General features: G+C 32.7%; 2 protein-coding genes across 3 annotated transcripts; both read right to left on the bottom strand.

Annotated features, from left to right (window-relative positions):
* Positions 1–2,953: 2,953 nt before the first annotated feature.
* Positions 2,954–7,454, bottom strand: LOC129908232 (uncharacterized). The gene is made up of 7 exons (XM_055984603.1): positions 7,081–7,454; positions 6,673–6,899; positions 6,353–6,616; positions 5,989–6,293; positions 3,693–3,804; positions 3,543–3,633; positions 2,954–3,482 (listed from the first exon to the last, which is right to left on the bottom strand). Exons 2-7 carry the CDS (start codon positions 6,846–6,848, stop codon positions 3,183–3,185), a joined length of 1,248 nt encoding a protein of 415 aa, XP_055840578.1. The 5' UTR covers positions 6,849–6,899; positions 7,081–7,454; the 3' UTR covers positions 2,954–3,182.
* A 1,836-nt stretch (positions 7,455–9,290) lies between these two features.
* LOC129908231 (uncharacterized) lies at positions 9,291–19,329 on the bottom strand. Of its 2 annotated transcripts, none has more exons than XM_055984602.1 (8): positions 19,086–19,329; positions 18,810–19,034; positions 18,734–18,753; positions 13,989–14,232; positions 13,622–13,926; positions 10,274–10,385; positions 10,124–10,214; positions 9,291–10,063 (listed from the first exon to the last, which is right to left on the bottom strand). In XM_055984602.1, the coding sequence occupies exons 2-8, from the start codon at positions 18,983–18,985 to the stop codon at positions 9,764–9,766; spliced, it is 1,248 nt and encodes a 415-aa protein (XP_055840577.1). In that variant the 5' UTR covers positions 18,986–19,034; positions 19,086–19,329; the 3' UTR covers positions 9,291–9,763. The 2 variants fall into 2 exon arrangements, with proteins under 2 accessions (XP_055840577.1, XP_055840576.1); XM_055984601.1 differs by having other exon boundaries at positions 18,810–19,023.
* Between the last annotated feature and the right edge of the window lie 1,369 nt (positions 19,330–20,698).

Here is a 20,698-nt window from a genome sequence, read left to right as displayed (position 1 = left end):
TCCCCAGGCTTCGGGTGAAATGCCAAGATTTGATCCAGCAGACCCCTAAATTTAAAAAGAATATGTTATTACCTTTATTTTGACATCACTGATTCTCCAATGTCTATATTAACAACATTTGCATCGCACCTTGTTTATATTTCCCTTATATTTTAATAATTTTAAAAATACTTTGTATGGATTAAAAAAAACAATCAACAAATGGCTTAAAAAACTTCTATGCCACGAAAGCTCAGTTTTACCTTTGATTTGATACCAACTCCTTAACTGGTCCACGAACAGCACCAAAAACAGGACTTTAGCCAAAAACTCATGTTTAGCGCTCCTCTGCAGTGGCCGCCCGCTCTATAACTTTCTCCCAAGATCCCAATCATAAGGATATGAATCACCGGGAACACAAGAAATACCTACTAATAAGGGCTTTTTCGCATTCTGCATTATTGACTGGGCCCAGAAGCTCAACGTACGCCTTTGAGTGTGACACAGATGTTTTTAACTATTTTCATAGTCAATCATTTTAATTAGTCAATCAAAGTATTTTCCATAATAACTATTAAGTAGTCACTTTTAACTACTAAAACAGTTATTTGCAACTAATAGTCAAATGGAGGGACTTTATACAAAGCATTTCTATACAGTAGGAGGAGGTGGTCTATCTCCCTCCTCTTTTTATTCAAAGTAATTGTTCGAACGAAATATGCTGATAAAATTTTACCACCCAAACGCTTTATTTTTTAAATATAGGTAATAGCTTTAGACAAATCTTTTATAAGATAAATATTAAGTAGAAAAAAAATATTCAAATTGGGTAAGGACTTTCCCACTTCTGGCGTTTTGAAATTTGTAGAATTGGGAGCGTCTTAGGACCAACGACATCGTGCAATGCCGAAACTGCCAACGTTTTGGTCACGTTGCCACAAACTGCGGCCGCCAATATGTTTGCGTTAAGTGTAAAGAAGACCATGAACCAGGACAATGTAGAAGGAAGGAAAACACCGGATCGGATGTATGGTGCGCCAACAGGACATCCAGCTAGCTTCAAAGGATGCCCGACACTGAAAGCTAAGCTTACCGAAAGGAATAAGGTGCTGGCGGAGAAAAAGTCTCACCAGGAGTTTGCTGCTAAGTCAACATGTACCATTACCCGGCCAGCAGTAAGCTATGCAGCAATGGCCCTAAAAGCACAACCACCAAAGGCAGCAACACCCAAGCCAATAGCACCAATGAAGAACCGAAAACAACAACAGCAAACCAGGACTCCAGCAAAGAGCATCCCAGTTAAGACAGGGCCAACTAAGCCGACCAGACCAGCATCTACATCGGCACCACCACCGATGAATCTCAACAACGAAGTTGAGCGCCTCTTCGGAAGTGACCTCTTGTCAGTGATGCAGAAAGTCCGGAGTGCCGTTCCATCTAACTATGGGCTTCTGAGTGATAAAGATAAGTCCGCGGCCTTAGCCACCTTCATCTACACACTATGTCATTAAAGAAACTCCGCATACTGACGTAGAATGTCAATTCATTGTACAGCCTGGAGAAGAGGACATCATTCAACTTGTTCTTGAAGAACAACAGCCCAGACATCGCCCTCATCAGCGAGACCAACGTGACACGGAAAAATAACATTGACATCGTTGGATTTAACACCTTCCGACAAGACAAAGCCGAGAACCGCAGAGGGACTGCAATTTTTGTAAAGAAAAATATAAGCACCAGTGAAACCATCATCAAAGGACTCTTGACCAGTGAAGCTACTGCTGTAATCTTAAACCTAGGAAGAGATGAGACACTCACCATAATAAGCGTGTACTTCAAATGCAATTCCACGGCCAAAAACATCCAGAGCGACTTACAGACAATCAACGGCACACTCTCGAGAAGCACTTATGGACTCATCGGCGGTGATTTCAATGCTAGACATCACCTTTGGATGGATACAACTATCAACACTGAAGGGAAGGCAATATCCGACTGGTTGGATTTCAACAGTGCCCAACACTCGTTAGTTGTAATTTCTCAACCGAAACCAACCTACCCAAGAACACCTTCAACATTGGACTTCTTCTTAGTAACATCAAATTTTGTGCATATTCATCCTGATTTCTGCAACTTTATCTGTTCAACAGTATCCAGCGACTCGGACCATGAAGCAGTTCAGCTCAGTATTAAGCTTCATCAGCCCATCAACTTAGTGACACAACCAGCGGAACACTTCATCAACTATAGGAGATTGGATATAGACAGGCTGCAGAGAGAGGTTGAACAATCCATCACTTTCCCACCACACAACAGAAATCTCCAGAATGTTGAAATTGATGCTGCTATTGATTCTCTGGAAACGGCAATCATAAGTGCACTGGACAATCAAAAACAGCCGAAGACATCAAAGGACCGCTACCAACATCCCCAACTAACAATTTTACTTCCACAAGGGTCTAACGAAGCTGTTTCGATTTTAGAAATATTGCTTGTATACGACCATAGAGAAGCCCATCTGGCCCACCCGAGAAGCTCGAGACTCATAACATGTCTTTAATGTCTTATAGAAACAACCAACGTTTGAAATTTGAAAATGTGTATTATTGTTGCAGGCTTTTATTTTTATTTAGAAGCTCTGAGTAGACTTGTAGAAGAATTGTGAAAGTCTAAACGAGGTATATCCCAAATAGAATAAAGAAAAACTTTTTATAAATAATTGTTCCTATAACGGTATTTGGTGCCCAAAAAAAAGAAATGTTTTTCTAAACTATCGTAATTTTTATTTTGAATTTAAGTAATATTACTGGTTTAGTGCCCAATTTGTTCTCTTTTCATAAAATTTGATCTTTTATTTTACGAGTATGCTAAATTTAACCTCTGACCCTTACCTAAGGACAAGGAGCTTAGTAATTCGACTGTCAGGGTTCTCTGACTTAAGTTCATATTTCAAATAATAACTCGGAATTCAAGATTGTTTGTCATTTTTTTTTTATAATTTTGAGTCTCTACACTTAATTGAAATAATACAATACTAAAAATATAAAATACAGAAATTATTAAAGTAACATTTTAAGCAAGATACAATTACATTTATGTATATAATAAAGTAAAGGAACAAAGTCACATTAGGTATTGAAATAATTCCAATTTACGTATGAAATATTACAAAATTTGTACTTGTTACTTTAACTTAATTAATATCATTGTAAATATTCTTGGTCAATACCGTGCTTAAATATATCAGCTATTCTCTTCCTCTTCGCTTCTTCTTTAAATGGAGTGATGTTCCAAACATCAGTTAGAATGGTATTTTCCTGAATCGCATCCAGATCGGCCACTTCATCATCCTCAATCAATGCCAGGGATAAAGATTCAATTCCCATGCCACAACCAAAGCGTCCAAATGCTTTTAACTCTGCTAATAGTTCTTCAAAAGTAAGAACCTTATCTGGATTTGAACCGAGATCTTTAATTAAGGCACATGCACTGTCGTGGTAATCCTGAAAGCATACAAAATTATTTTTATTTTATATTGAAAACTGTTGTTTTATTAATTTTACCTTTAATAATGATAAATAATGTTTTTCTCTTAATTCTTGACTTGTACAAGAATAAATGAAAAACACAATGTCCAATGCAATCGAAGCACATCTGGAACAAAATGTGAAATTAAATTTATTGGTTTACTCTGTTATCGAGCTAAGATATACCTTGTTATTTGGTAATCAATAACTTTGACAGCCTCTGGGGATCCATCTTCTCGGTATTTTGTAAGGAAGTTGGGAGTCCAACAATCACCGTGACAAATACTTGAGAATTTACCTTAAAAATAGTAGTTTTTACGAAATAACAAGCTTTAACAATAATTTTGGGAATTAAAAATTTATTTTTAAGGCTAAATGTTAAAAAGTCTATCGCAAGGTAAAAAAAAGCATAAGTCATTAGCAGGTGGCCATGGCACAGAGGAATGAGTAGATGACTTCAGAGCCAGACATCGTGGGTTCGAACCAAAGGGTCGGCTCAGAAGTTTTTTCTAAATCGCCAGCTTAACTGAAGCCACCTGTGCGATAACATGAGACAATTGTCAACGATGTCTCCCCCTCTGTGCCACGTAGTTATGTGTTATATGTGTTTCTGTTGTTCTTTCTTTCTTTGTCTTTCTCTCTGTTGTATTAATGTCTTGTGCTGTATCAGCAAAATGGACTAAGTTTCCGAAGCTGTAGTGTGTGTCTAGTCCGTAGATTTATCTTCGGATTAGATTAATATGTAATGTAATGTAAGCATAAGTCAATTTTTTTATGAAAATTCAAGAAATGATGAGTTTCCGTAGTATTTATTGATTATAAGGAACTGTATTTTTAAGGTCTCGCCAGTCGCACACAGAGAACGTATCACCGCCGCGTTGAATAAACCAGAAGCCCAATGATCTGATTAATAAACTCTGGATAGAAGATAAAATTTTTGAGTAGAATTGAGTTTCAAATAGCACTTGTTGTGTGAGGTGTGACCTTTTTCACTCTATTCACAATGAAAAAGATTACACCGACACTCTAAGATTTGTTTTCGGAAATCGACAAGACCTGGGGTCCTATTATTTTATCGTTGAAACTACTTAGTTATTGGTCAAATGTCGAAGAAAACGAGACTTTTTATATCATCTTTTCAAGAGCTACAAGACTGTGCCCAATAACAACTCGAAATGCAAGGAACTCAATTAAACGGTTTATGTAAAAACAGAAAAAACGTTAATTACACAGGTTTAAAATATCAAAAAAGAAATTTGAATTAAGAGATTATCTAGCTATGGTAGTTAACTTTCTTTTTACATGCTAAAATACATAAAAGGGTGAAATTAAGATTCTCAAAACTTTTTATTCGATTTTCTAGGAACATGGACTATGGACACCTTAACATAGAACATTATAGTTTTAAGGCCGCGATATTACGATAATCGTTTTATTTCAACGATGCTCGTTATTCTTTACGACTGTAATTTGCCTATCGTTTGACTTTCGCTTTCGTTTAGCTGTTATATTATTGTAACGTCTGCGTGTAGAATGCATGTCGTATCAAAAAAAAATGTTCCGTTTAGTTCGGACAATTTACGACTCTCTCGTTTTTAATTGCTCTTGTCGATACTATCGTTTACTTCAGTATCGCTTCCTTGCCGCTAGTATTACGTAATAGACCCCCTTTTTTAAGATATACTCGTCATAAGTCGTTGATAAAATTTAAATTATCAATCACACAATTGTGCTTTTCTAATCCTTTAGCTATTTCCCGGTTAAACTTTGTGATTTTAATACAAGTTATAAATGGATTATATTTCTTTTGTGTTTGGACATTTGTAGCGTTTTATTGTTATTTGTTGATATGATATTACAAAGCATATGTAATTAATATAATTGTGTGTTCTTCCTCCGCAAGTTTATGTGCAGAAATGGAATAATGAATATAAATGAGGAAATAAATAGTGATAACAGGCCTAGGGAAAAAATTTTATGAATTGAAGAAAAAAAAATTAATATTAATAACATATGAAGCATAATAAGCGTTCGTTGATAAGTCTGCTTCTACACGAAGACGCAAGGCGTAGAAATTATCTTCGAATTTCCTTTTGATTTTCGTTTCGGTGCGTCGCGCGCTTCTACACGTAGTATTTTTTTTAAGACGCAAAATGGGATTTTTTTTTTAACTGGCACAGGATTTTTTTTATTGATGAAGAACACTGGCTGAAAAATTATTTTGTTCGGTTTTCAATTTCCTTTTGGAAAAAGTGAAGAATTAACGAAAATAATGGAAGAAATATGTATCGCAAAATATAATATAATAGGAAATATATTCATAATGGTTGTTTTTGTTCATAACAAAAAAAAAAAAAAAAAAATTCAAAAATTTTAAATGGTCTAATAATAGACATAATAAAATCTATAGATAAACCTCATAATCATAATACAATCTAATCTAATCTAGTAGACTAAAACTGTATAAATCTTGGTTACTTACCTCTTGTTCCAACAATCTTAATTTGATCAGAATATAGGGATTCCTGAAGGTAATTATTGACAATTGTTTCATATTTAGTTCCAGGATAAGTTTTTGAAACGGCATCTTTGGCCGCAGTCATTGCAAGCCGCATGAAACCCATATACCAACTGCGTAACCTCTCACTAAAATAAGTCTCTTCCAATTTTCCCACAGTTTCTGAGAATGCTTTTGGTTCTTGATCAGCGAATGCTAAACCAATCCCATGAAGACGTCCCATAGTTTGCATTGTTATCCTGCATTGTTCGATGGAGATATAATCTTGCCTAAAATAAAACAAACCATAAAATGGCAATCATTTTATAAAGCAATATATTATATATACCTGTTCGGACTACCATATCCAAGAAAACTAACATCTTCCAATGCAATGAAATCGTTTTCTCCATCACAATGACATAAATAACACTTTGGATATTCGGTAAAGGGATTTAAAGGATTTTTGCTCTTTTGAAACTGTTCCAAAGCTGGAATAACCTTAGTATAGTAATAGATTTCATTACGAAAGAAGTCAGCCGATCGAAAAAGTTTTTTACGGGCTAAGTTGTCAGGCATAGATTTTATAATCAAATTAACTTCTTGTTTTGTTCTATAAAGATAAGACTTGTCAAAGCAAATAATAATTAAAAGTATAAATAGACATACTTTAGAGTTTCATGTTCTCCATAAACACACAGTCGGAACACCTTGCTCAAGTAGGAGTCGCCCTTTTTAAAACCTTTGCCAAACTTGAAAGAAGTATGCTTTGTTCCTCCAGCTTTCATAATAATCTCATCCAGAGATTTTTCAGTAAAGAACTTGGAAATTTCGGATAGACTCATCTTAGCTTTCTTACAATCAATATACTCAGGAAATTCTTGACTAAGAGCCAACTTAAATGGATTATTTTGACTTTTAAGTGATTTCAAATGATAAAAAACTATATTTGTTTATTTTAAGTATGAGTATGATTAGAACGAGATCCAATTTTAAACTATGTATTTTTGTTTATTTGTTGCGTTGAGATATCAAAAATGTTAGAAGCTGATTCGTCCACGTCACATTGGCACTCACCAATACAAATTGTACAATAAAAACGTCTCGTTCCCACAACAGAAGCAGTGTAAATATTTATGTTTAAAAAGTGGTGATTCCTGTTTTTCAGCTTAGGTTTGGTTAGACACCAAACCAAATTCCAAAGTTCGAACGAAGAACGAACAAATAAATCAACATTTTAATTGGTTATTTTTAATAAATAAAATAAAAACAATAAATTAAATAATTAAAATTGGTTATTTTTAATAACTCAGTCTTATTTTATTACACAATTTTTTATTATAAATATGGCAACGCGTTTCGGAATTAGTGTTCCATCTTCGGGCTCTTAAACTGAATGATGCTGTTGTGATTTGCATGTCTTTTTTCCATGCTCTTGTTATTGTCTTCGTTAAGCTTAACATTTGATTGCGTTTAATTGGGCACGTTCAAAGAGCTAACATAAAGCTATCGGATAGCTTTTTGTTGTTGTAAACAATGTTAAAAATTAGCAAGGAAACGAACCATTTTCTGTCAAAAAATAATCTGAAGGTATGACAGAATTTCTGGTATACCTCAGGTATCCGAGTGATCAGCTGATTATACATTTGGCTTTTTTTTATTTTGATTACTTTTCGGGCGATTATTCAGCTTCAAAATAAGAAAAAATTACAAGAAATAAAGTCAAAGCGATTGTGCAAGTACTATTCAACAATAAAAAAAATGTAATTTGCTCAAAAGAAAAAGTTTCCTCTTCTCAATTTTTACATATTTTTTTAGTAGCTGCTTGGGCAAGCTATCTGGATACCTCTTTGTTCAAAAAGATATTCCAGATACGGGTATCCCAGATAGCCTATCCGATAGGTTTTGGAATGTGCCCATTGTAATTGTTTTCAATAAAGTGTGGTTGTCTCGTTTCATCAGTTTTTTGTGTTTTAGTAAAGTGTCAAATTTCAAATAGTACGTTAGTTTTTAATGTTACCTTGTTGTTGAGTAGGTCGTCTTCTTTCTCCTTGTTAGATTTATAGATCTTGAATTCCTCGAGAGCGTCTAACAATCTAACTTTTCCACAGTGGTGAAGGGGGGTGAGGCTGGAGTCAAAATCAGTATAGTTATGATCTGCTTCGATTAGATGTAGGGCGAAGTTTAATTTTGTATTTTGTTTTGGTTTATGTTCGTTGAACCTGTCTATGAATGTTCTCCCCGTTTTTCCAATGTAGTGTTTGGTGCAGTCGTCGCAATTTAGTGTGTATACCTACCCCTGAGGTGCGTTCTTTTTCTAACAATAGTTAACTATTGTTAACTATCGTTAACCTTTATCGTTCGAAGTCGTACCTATAAATCGAAAAACTAATGATGCCAATCAATTTCTCAGGTCCGAAATAGGGGGGAACAGTCAACAGCGCACTTGTCTCAAAAATTTTTTTTTGAAAAAACTTGCACATTGTAATATATCTCAAAAAAATATGATTTTAGATTTACATTTTGTTATACTATTCGATAAAACTGTCTATTTTTCTTTAAAGGCGCAAAAAAGAAACATTTTTTTTGCATAAGTACGTTGATATTTAAAAAACAGAATAATAAATTATGAAAATCGAATTTTTGCACCCTACCCTATGTACTTGTACAATGTACTATGTACATACATTCTTTCTAATGCTATTTTTGTATTAATTTTTTCATTAATTTGGTTACATTAATAAAATTAACGAAAACTATCAATATCAATCAATCAAAAAAAAATAATAAATAAATCAAACCAATCCAATTAAAAAACATCACAAAAAAAAAACAGAAAATTAAACGAATACACACATTGTGTAGGCAATGGCGTTGAGCCGCCGGGGCCCCGGGGCAAGGCCAAATTTTTGGGGCCCCTTTGATATTTGGGGGCCCCTTAGATACAAAGAAAAAGAACGTATACGCCATACAGTTTTTTTTTGTATGGCTTATTTATTTTAATGTTTTAATGTTTTCGTAGTGCACTTCGCTATGCTAACTAAAAATATCTATCATAAAAGTAGTAAATACTTGTGCTAGGGACCCCCAAAATTAAATATTTAGAGACCCCTAAAATACATTTTTTTTTAGCTTAGAATTGATAGTTCAATTGTTCTTAAGTAATATGTACATTGTACACATTTGATTTTCCATCATCAAACATAGTTTATTTCTTTTGGGGTCCCTGGAAAATTATTTTTGGGGCCTCAAAATTAAAAAATCAAAAAAAAAAAACATAATTGAAATAATAGAATACTAAAAATATGAAGTACAGACATTATTAAAGTAACATTTTAAACAAGACGCAATTACATTTATGTACCTACATTATATAATAAAATAAAGGAACAAAGTCACATTAGTAATTAGGTCTGTTTAATGAATCTGATCCGCACAGAAAAGATCCGAAAAGTACAAGTTTTTGTGTTTCATGAAAAAAAAACTCGCCCCAACTTGTTCTACAATCTGTCATTTTATGTTTCATGAAGTTTTTCAGCACAGAAAAGTTCAAAATTTGTACTTGTTAAGCTAGAACTACATCGAAACACAAAGTCAAAAAAAGTATAAAAAGTAAATAAAAGTAGAAAATAACAAAAACAATTTAATTGATGTGACATTTAAAAATTTAAATTATTTGAAAAATTAGAAACTTTTTTGTACTTTTTTCACTTTGTGTTTGTATGTATGTAGTTCAGGCTTAACTCTAATTTAATTAATATCATTGTATATATTCTTGGTCAATAGCGTGCTTAAATATATCAGCTATTCTCTTCCTTTTCGCTTCTTCTTTAAATGGAGTAATGTTCCAAACATCAGTGAGAATGGCATTTTCCTGAATCGCATCCAGATCGGCCACTTCATCATCCTCAATCAATGACATTGGTAAAGATTCAATTCCCATGCCACAACCAAAGCGACCAAATGCTTTCAACTCTGCTAATAGTTCCTCAAAAGTAAGAACCTTATCTGGATTTGAACCGAGATCTTTAATTAAGGCACATGCACTGTCGTGGTAATCCTGAAAGCATACAAAATTAATATTATAATATTTTCAAAAATGTTGTTTTATTAATTTTACCTTTAATAATGATAAATAATGTTTTTCTCTTAATTCTTGACTTGTACAGGAATAAATGAAAAACGAAATGTCCAATGCGATCGAAGCACATCTAGAACAAATAGTATAATTAAATTTATTGGTTTACTCTATTACCGCGCAAAGACCTACCTTGTTAATTGGTAATCAATAACTTTGACAGCCTCTGGGGATCCATCTTCTCGGTATTTTGTAAGGAAGTTGGGAGTCCAACAATCACCGTGACAAACACTTGAGAATTTACCTTAAAAATAGTAGTTTTTTACGTGAAATAACAAGCTTTACAAATAATTTTGGGAATTAAAAATTTATTTTTAAAGCTAGAATTTAAAAAGTTTATCCCAGGGTAAAAAAAGCATAAGTCAATTTTTATGAATATTCTAGAAATGATGAGTTTCCGTAGTATTTATTGATTATTAGGAACTGTATGTTTAAGGTCTCGCCAGTCGCCACACAGAGAACGTTTCACCGCCGCGTTGTAATAAACAGAAGTCCAATGATCTGATTAATAAACTCTGGATAGAAGACAAAACTTTTGAGTAGAATTAAAATTCACATAGCACTTGTCGTCTAACCTTTTTCGCTCTTTACAAAATGAAAAGGATCACACCGACACTCTAAGATTTGTTTTCGGAGGTCGACAAGAACTGGGGCAATATTATTTAATCGTTGAAACTACTTCGTTATTGTGCAAATGCGATTACATATCGCTTCCTAAAAAAACTATAATGTGCTATGTCGAAGTAAACGAGAAAAAAGTGACTTTTTTATATCATCTTTAACAATAACAACTCGAAATGCAAGGAAATCAAATAAATGGTCTATGTAAAAACAAAAAACGTTAATTAAACAGATTTAAAACATCAAAAAAGAAATTTGAATTAAGAGATTATCCAGCTATGGTAGTTAACTTTCTGTTTACATGCTAAAATACATTATATAAAGGGTGAAATTAAGATTCTCAACACTTTGTATTTGATTTTCTAGGAACATTTTCTACGGACACCTTAACATAGAACATTTAGTTTCAAGGCAGCGATATTACGATAATCGTTACTCTTTACGACTGTCATTTGCCTATCGTTTGACTTTCGCTTTCGTTTAGGTGTTATATTATTGTAACGTCTGCCGATAGAATGCGTGTCGTATCAAAAAAAAATGTTCGGTTTATTTTGGCCGACTTACGAATCTCTCGTTTTAAATCGCTCTTGTCGATACTATCGTTTACTTCAGTATCGGTTCCTTGCCGCTCGTATTACGTAATAGACCCCCTTTTTTAAGATATACTGGTCACCTGGTCGTTAATAAAATTATCAATTATATATATAATGGGTACGTTGAAAGAGCTAACATAAAGCTCTCGAATAGCTTTTTGCTGTTGTAAACAATGTTACAAATTAGCAAGGAAACGAACCATTTTCTGTCAAAAAATAATCTGAAGGTATCCGAGAACTTCGGGTATACCTCAGGTATCCGAGTGACCAGCTGATAAACATTTGTCCTTTTTTATTTTGATTACTTTTCGGGCGATTATTTAGCTTGAAAATAAAAAAAAAATTGCAACAAATAAAGTCAAAGCGACAGGGGCGTACACTCCCTTGGGGCAAGCGGGGCGGCACCCCGGCGCCCCCACTGGAGACAATGCAGTGAAGGAAACTGTTAGCATAAATTGAGTTACAAAGTAAATTCAAATGTATTTGAATCACTTCGGATAATAGGGAGACTAATTATTTCATTCAGTGTAATGCATAATGCATTGGTAGCCACACAATATATATTGATTTAAAAAAAAAAGGTTACCCCAGGGGCCCCCAAAAAATAAACTGCTTTTTTAAAAGAAAAATTATAATTTTACCTTAGGGCCCCAAAAAATATTACTTGAAAAATCTCTGCCACCACAAATAAAACATTAGGGGCCCCAAAAAAGCAATAAAAGTTTTGTATGCCATACCAAATATTACTTCAAGTCAATACATTAGGGGCCCCAAAAAAGCAAAAAACTTCAGACCAGGGGCCCCAAAAGCCTTTATTTCAAGGCGTCAAAAAAAATTAAATTAAAAAAAATTGTTTTTTAAATTAAATTACATTTGTTGATGGATTACTAAATATTACTTTAGGAGCCCCAAAAAAATGACCTTGGGGCTCCAAAAATATTATATGAAGGGTCTCAAAAAATAATTTTTAAGGAACCCCATTAGTTGAGAGGCAATCAAATATTAATTTGGGGGCCACAAAATCTATTACTTAGGAGCCCACAAATATTCATCAAATTTTCTGATGGTATGACAAATATTATTTGAGGATCCTCAAAAGCTATTACTTCAGTGGTTCAAAACAATCAAATGGAAAATTAAATATCAATTCAGGGGCCCCAACATAAATACATCAGGGCGCAAAATAAAAACATTACGTTAATGGTGGCATTCCGAATATTACTTCAGAACAGAGGCCCCAATACCTATTAATTCTTGGCTCCCAAAAAATTATAATATATTTTAGGGGCACATTATAATGTCCTATACCTTTTTGGAAAACTAAAATATACTCCTTGAATTTGATTGTTTATTTGAAGTTGATTGAGTAAATAGTTTTTGAGAAACAAATTTGGAATCCTGAGGTCATTTCGAACAAATCTGCATCATTACTTTTGGAGTCCATTTTTATAAAACCTGCCGCGTTTTCAAGACCACCGTGTTAAGGGTTCTCAGAATCAGAATGTATTACTCTTTAAATGAAAGAATTGTAAAAAACAAAAGACAATTATAGACAGGGGATACAGAGCACTAGTTTAAAGTGGGGGTTTTTGAAAAGTTCACAAAATGTGCATTAAATTAAAAACCGTAAAATTTGGATGAACAAGTAGCCAAGTTCTGAGAACCCTTCAGTTGGAAGTTGGAGCATATTTTGTTTGGAACATTACTTTTGGGACATTCTATATACCTAAAAAACCGATTAAAATCCAACTGCCTTTATAAATATTTCGGTGAGTGTAGGATAATACTGAAAAAATTTCAGTTCGGTTTAATAATTTTGATGAAAATCGATGGAGAAACAAAATTTTTACGAAACTTTTCCTTTGTGTTTACATAATAGTAACAACATTTTTTAACACTGCAAACAAATCGTTGCTTGCAAAAAATTCCCCTTTAACAGACAACAGAAAAGGCATTTATTTGTTTATTTTAATCCAATTACCTTTTACAGGCAGTAGGTATAAGAGTTGATCATTCTTTGATGATTTTTGTATTATGTTTGCACTGTAGCGTATATTGCTCATATATAATTTTGATAAAAAAAACTGTATGCGACAGTAAAATCGAAGAAGAATATAGCCAGAAAATTGGTAAACAAAAAAGAATTCAAAAAATTTAAATGGTTGCCGAGTTCTAATAATAGACATAATAAAATCTATAGATAAACCTCATATTATAATCTGATCTAATCTAATAGACTAAAACTGTATAAATCTTGGTTACTTACCTCTTGTTCCGACAATCTTAATTTGATCAGAATATAGGCCTTCCTGAAGGTACTTATTGACAATTGTTTCATATTTAGTTCCAGGGTATGTTTTGGAAACAGCATCTTTGGCCACAGTAATTGCAAGGCGCAAGAAACCCATATACCAACTTCGTATCCTCTCACCATAATAAGTTTCTTCCAATTTTCCCATAGTTTCTGAGAATGCTTTAGGTTCTTGATCAGCAAATGTCAAACCAATCCCATGAAGACGTCCCATAGTTCGCATTGTTATCCTGCATTCATCGATAGAGATATAGTCTTGTCTAAATAAATAAAACAAACCATTGAATAACAATGACTTTATAAAGCAATATAATGTTTGTACCTGTTTGGGCTACCATATCCAAGGAAACTAACATCTTCCAGTGCAATGAAATCGTTTTCTCCATCACAATGACATAAATAACACTTTGGATATTCGGTAAAGGGATTCAATGGATTTTTGCTCTTTTGAAACTCTTCCAAAGCTGGAATGACCTTAGTATAGTAATAGATTTCATTACGAAAGAAGTCAGCCGATCGAAAAAGTTTTCTACGAGCCAAGTTGTCAGGCATAGATTTTATAATCATCATATCATCATATATATTATTACGGTTGTCGAACACCCTTTTCCTGGACTTACACCGAACAGATTTTAATAAATTATATCTTAAAAAAAGGCGAATTTCTGCCGCCAGAATCTGGCAAAATATAAATATATAAATGTTTATAATTTTTAAGAAATCTTAATTTGTTTAAAAAATAATATTCCAGCCAAAATGAATTTTAAAATGACTTTTTATCACTTTCCAATGAATCTGGAAATGTTTGACATGGCGTGTTCCTGTTCACATTAGGGGTGTTCGTATATCATTAGTTCGTATCATCAGGGGCGTTCATTAGGCGAGTAAATTCTCCGATTTGCTTAAAAATTCTGATGGTTAACATTTTAAGCATTATTATGTACAAACAAATTGCAGATAAGTTTGGACAAAAATATGAAACCTGTCAAATTTTAGAAGTGGGGATGAAATCCTCTCAGAGAAAGAAAAAATTGTGCAAAAGTACGCAAACTCTTTTAGGACAAAATTATCATTTATTAAAAGAAAAAAAGAAGGCACTAGCTTTTGAAAGATTTCAGACTTTTGTCCCAAGAAATTTTTGGGCAGAAATTTGCAAGAGGGGCTCTCTTTTTTGTAAAAAAAAAACTACACAGTTTCAGTCTAATCAAACAGGAATTGGGTTAAAAAAGTTGAAAAAAGGAGAATTATTTCTGTTTTAGGCAGTACCTAAACAGCCCTGTTACATGTAACATTAGTTATACATTTTTATTTAATTTTTGGAACACAAATTAAAAATGCCAACTTTTGAGGTTCTGGGTAGTCAACCTCCGTAAAAAAAAGATCACTCAAAAGTTTTATTTTGTATTTAAGTGCCTTATATCATGTTTTCACTAAAATCCAAATGAGATATTTTCGTAAACTATTTCATTTTGAATGGTTAATGGTTAATGGTTAACCCATAGAATCCGTTCCACCCGTTGTGTCAATCAATCCGTTGAAATTGAAGGATGGGACAGAAAGGGGTGACCCAAAGAATACGTTGCATGACGGATTGCTTTTTGACAGCTCACTTTAAATTCCAAGGTGTGTTCGATATTTTCTCGATGAATGTGCACTAAGGAAGTTCTGATGCAAGAAATTGTTAACTATTATCGTTGTTCTTTTTTTTTTTAATAAAATAAAATACGCTACTAGACTTTATGTATGTTCTTGCTCTTCAGTTAAAAACAATTTTTAATAACAGATTATCATTTGTAGATATGACTTTGGCATAATAAAATTGAACTCTACAACAGAATTTTAGTATTTAATTGATATAATTTATTAGATATATCATTAAATGTTACTTTTATTACATTTTCTTCACAAATAAACAACTAAAGTTCACAATTCATAAAATCAGAAAAGAAAAGAACACAGTTCTTAGCTCTGAAATTCCCCGGTCTGCACTCCGAAACAGAAAATCGAACTGATCTATTGTTGACAACCAATGTCAAAGGATACGACAGATGAAAAAGTAGAAAGTTGGGCTATTTCTTCCGTCGAATTCGTCAAATACAAATAATTGATTTATTTTATTCATTTATCACATAATACGATATTTTGATAGGAATAATTATATTCCACATAGTGTAGTTCCGATAACCAATGAAAGATACAAAATATTTTGCTTATTTTTTACTTTGGTGTACTTAGCGTAGTTCCTTCAACATCAAGTGCGGTCCTACCTTTATTTTAATTATTCTTTCAGATCATTGAACACTTCTACATAAGATGTTTCCAAAATTATTGGAAAGTGGAAGTGTTCATCGCTTTTGACAGGATCTTTGGAATAAGTTCAGTGGGGAACTTCCAACGATTGTCAGTATAAGAAAATAGTCAAAAGAAAACAGAAAAAAAGAAAAAAAAATTTACAGCTATAGCTGAGGTGCGTTCTTTTTCTAACAATAGTCAACGATCGTTGTTATGTCAAAAATTATTGTTGAAGTGCCATTGTTAGAAATCGTTGGATTTTTTACAAATCATTTAGGAACGATTTATTGTTAGAGATTGTTAGACTGTCAAACCACCAGCTAAATTTCTTTTGAGAATACTTTTATTTCCATTATTTATTTACAATAAATTATCTTTCATCAAAAAATTACAAAACTCTCTTTTTATTTTCATTTTTTCCGCTTATTTCCAAAAGAAAAAAAATCTTTGAGTTTGTTTTGTAAACAAAACATACACTTTGACACATCAACAATCTCCTGAATGTTCAACTCATATCATGGAGGTGAGTTGGAAATAGTTACGATTTGTAACTATTTGACACTTCAAAACGAGTTTAGGAACGATGTTCATCTGTCAAATAGTTACAAATCGTAACTATTTTGTAGTTTAGGAACGACAAAAGTTAACGATAGTTAACAATAGTTAACTATTGTTAGAAAAAGAACGCACCTCTGGGATGGTGAAGACTGAAGACATAAACAAACAAAAGGAGGCGCGAATTGCGATAGAGTTTTGTGAATTTAGTTCGTGTTTTCCAAAATAAATATGTAAAATTAATTATTTTTTTTTAATTAATCGGAAATAAAAACTTTAAATTTGAAAACAATCGCGAAATATAAAAGTTTTTGTGGTTAAATGATTTCGAACACACAGTGTTTGTTGTAATGTAAGTGTGTGTGACAATATGTTTTTTGTTTACATTTTCCCTGCCGAGATATGTCAAATTAGAAAAGGAAAAGACAAAGATAGTTTTTGGAATTTCCCTTTATGAAAAAAAAAACACCGCCAGAAACAAAACAATAACAAACGTTTAATGGCGTTTTTAATTGGCAATCCGGAATTGTTCTTCGATTCAGAATCCCAATTGAACAGTTTTTTTTATTCCGAAGAATCTGAAGTTTAACATGTGCCACATATATGTGTAATCGCGCCAAACTTCATTTGTTTTTGTGCTGCAAACATTTTGTACTGCTAACATTTAAATCTATGAATGTGTGAGTGATTCTGCTTCTGATTCTGTTTTTAAAACCAGAAGAGAAATTCTGTTTTTTTTCAGAATCAGAACTGTCAGTTTTGATTTTTGGTTTTTTGTGAAATTTTTTGAATCCAAAATGGATGCCATGCTATGGTTTTCGTTTTTTTTTTGTGAAAAAAATTTGTTTGCATCCATCATGGATGTAATGGCCTTCCACTGCGGAGTTAATATTAAAAAAACAAAAGCGACTTTTCTGACAGACAGCTGCCAAAGTTTATGTACAGTGGTGCCAAATATTTGCATGGATTTCAAAAATCAATATAGATAAACAAAAAAACACACCTATGGTTTTTTTTTTCAAGATTTTTTGTAAGTACCTACATATATGTATGAACATATTCCGTAGGAACATTTCATCTTCCATTTGCCAGGAAAAGTCTGGGAAGTGTACCTATGTATGTACATATATAGTATATACATACATAATGTACATAAGAAAAAAGCCGGAATATTTGAAGGCTCCAGGGGAAAAACAGCACAAGTCCATTCCAACTCATTTCGAGAAAAATGCGTTTTTAAATTTTGTTCTCCATACAACTTAGTACTTAGCACACAATTTATTTATTTTTTCAGCAAGGCTTAAATTTGTTTTATAAAAGTAAGGATGCCATCAGATAGTGGTCAGTAAATACTACAAGACCTCATCATTCGTTTATTTTTGACAAAAAGTGGACATGTGCCGTTTTTCCCCTGGACCCTTCATTTGCCCTTTGCGTGCTATAGGGGCGTAAGTGTTGCACCCCTATTACGATTGTCAACTATCAATTCTTTGCCCCTGGGTAAAAAGGACTTACATAAATGATAGTTTACCAGAAAATCCGATTGAAGTTGAAAATCGATGAATTTTTGAGCATTGATCCCCTTATTTTTATAAGAAAGAGTTACTCTAAATTTATGTTTTTGATACCAAATAAAAGAGCTTATTCTCTTTTCATCAAAACCCGAAAGTGCAATTTTGTGACTTAACCTCTTTGTAGCCGGAAGCAAAGAATTTATAGTTGTTAAAAAAAATTTGATCTCTTATTTGCTTTGAAAAAAATTTGAAAACGAAGAATGATGCTAACCGTGAAATGTAACTGAAAAGATCCATTAAAAAAATGACCAGTTTTCCCCCATTTCGATTTTAAAACATCAAATTTCAGTATTTATCAACTATCAATTGATAGTTAAGGTGGTGAATGCATGATTCAACATCGGTTCAAGTTCTTCAAATTGACCAAGTTTGAGATATTAGTTGCGGCAACCTGTTTGAAATAGAGTTAATTATAAAATGTATGTACAACTTAGGGAACCTAGAATTGCTAAATTTAATGTGCCATATTCATAGCTGTTTAACTTAAACTGGGGCTAATCCAATGTATTTTAAAAGGGATGAACAGGAGTTTTTTAGTAATTCTCGACTTTTTAAAAAACACACTCTGCATTTACATTTGTACCTACCTAGCTATACTTTCTTTTTATTTAAGCATGCGAGAAGTCTCGCACGGGTAAGCTAGTCAAATTAATTTCTTGTTTTGTTCTATAAAGATAAGACTTGTCAGAGCAAATAATAATTAAAAGTATAAATAGACATACTTTAGAGTTTCATGTTCTCCATAAACACACAGTCGGAACACCTTGCTCAAGTAGGAGTCGCCCTTTTTAAAACCTTTGCCAAACTTGAAAGAGGTATGCTTTGTTCCTCCAGCTTTAATAATAATCTCATCCAGAGATTTTTCAGTAAAGAACTTGGAAATTTCTGATAGACTCATCTTGGCTTTGTTGCAATCAATACTCAGGAAATTCTTGACTAAGAGCCAACTTAAATAGATTATTTTGACTTTTAAGTGATGTCAAATGATAAAAAAGTACCTATTTGTTTGTTGTTGAGTATCATTAGAATGAGATCCAATTTAGAACTATTTGTTTATTTGTTGCGTTGAGATATCAAAAATGCTATAAGCTGATTCGTCCACGTCACAGTGGCACTGACCAATGCAAAGTGGACAATAAAAACGTTCCGTTCCCACAACAGAAACAGTGTACATATTTATATTTAAATGTTTGTAAACAAATTATGTGCAAGTTATGTTTCAATAGTAGTTTCAAATTTAATATAGAAATTCTTTAAAAATGTTACCGCATTGTAATGAAATAAATAAATATAAACAAATCGATTTGTCATAACGTCAATTCATGTTTACACCTTGCGACGGAATCATCCAGCCTTTGTATGACGATAAATTTGTTTGAACGCCAGTAGAAGCGTTTTATTCTAACTCAGTAATGAGCTGAGTAAACACACGTGTTCATGTAAGCAACATCAAAAATGTATAAGTTTAGAAAACAATTTTCTTTGTTAACACAACAAACGATCATTTTTGTTCATCCTTAGCAATCATTTGTTGTTGTTGTTAACCGTGCATAATTTTACTAAGCTAAGTACTGAGTTAGAAATAAAACTCGGAAAGTTCAAATTTTGAACTGTTGAGACATAATTATGATAAACAGAAATCAAAGTACGTAATGTGTTCATTAAGATTTTGACAGTTCTGTTGTGACGTCATCACCATCTCATTCGCAAAATAATATAGGGACAAGTGAGAGCCTTTAAACATTTCAGGCAAAAGTTCTAATTGGGGGTATTCATGAAACGGTGTAAATTCTGGGTAATGGTGGTGAATGTATCAAAATGTTATATGGGTTGGATACCTAGTTCATTTACCAAATTTACCGTTTTACCAGCATTAAGATACAACTACAATAGCCGCTTTTTGCTAAACGTGGGAAAATTATACATGTACAAAATAATTATTTTTTACAAAAGCCATTTGTCTTCGGAAAACCCACAAAAATTGTTTTTGAAGCCAATTTTCCAAGCGGAAAAACTACCATACTTTTTGCTAAAAGTAACCTTTGTTGTTATAACTTTACCACGAAAAATTCCATTCGCCACAAAAAATCAATTATTTTTAATTATTTTTGATCTTCTATCAAAAAATACTGGTATATCAAATTCTATTTGCAAAAAGAGATCATTTTTTATTGATCTGAGATCAAATTTACCAGATCTCGATTTTTAAAAAGATTTACACCTACTTGCACACGCACTTTCACACACACCGAAGTATTTAAGAGTTATGTGAACATTTGTTTTTGTAAATTTTTGACCAGCTTTTTTTTATATGGAAAAATTGCTCGCACATAGTTACGAATAAAAATAAATCATTTTTCAATATCCATTTGCCACAAGAGATCATTGGATTTGCTACAAAAATCTCAGTTTCTAATGGAAATCCACATTAATATACATACATAAATCAATTTGTCTGACCAATCGAAGGCAAAAAATTATCATGTATTTATGGGGTTTTATTTGGTAATAAAAATAAATTTATTTTTGATAAGGATCTGTCAAGAAACTGATGTCGTTTTCGATTGGTTTCACTCGAGGATTCACTCGTTCTGAAATCCAATAAAACGGT

Source organism: Episyrphus balteatus, chromosome 2 (genome assembly GCF_945859705.1).
Source record: "Episyrphus balteatus chromosome 2, idEpiBalt1.1, whole genome shotgun sequence".
NCBI classification, from domain to species: Eukaryota; Metazoa; Arthropoda; class Insecta; order Diptera; family Syrphidae; genus Episyrphus; species Episyrphus balteatus.
This window is presented reverse-complemented; position numbering and strand designations above follow the sequence as displayed.

Excerpts from the sequence above, each read along its gene's own strand:
- LOC129908232 (XM_055984603.1), bottom strand. The coding sequence starts at position 6,848 with ATGAGTCTATCCGAAATTTCCAAGTTCTTTACTGAAAAATCTCTGGAT. Across the intron at positions 6,294-6,352 it reads GGATATGGTAGTCCGAACAG|GCAAGATTATATCTCCATCG; the intron begins GTATATATAATA and ends GTTTTATTTTAG. Across the intron at positions 3,634-3,692 it reads ATTGATTACCAAATAACAAG|ATGTGCTTCGATTGCATTGG; the intron begins GTATATCTTAGC and ends ATTTTGTTCCAG.
- LOC129908231 (XM_055984601.1), bottom strand. The coding sequence starts at position 19,110 with ATGATACTCAACAACAAACAAATAG. Across the intron at positions 13,927-13,988 it reads GGATATGGTAGCCCAAACAG|ACAAGACTATATCTCTATCG; the intron begins GTACAAACATTA and ends TTATTTATTTAG. Across the intron at positions 10,386-13,621 it reads TAAGATTGTCGGAACAAGAG|GTAAATTCTCAAGTGTTTGT; the intron begins GTAAGTAACCAA and ends ACTATTTTTAAG.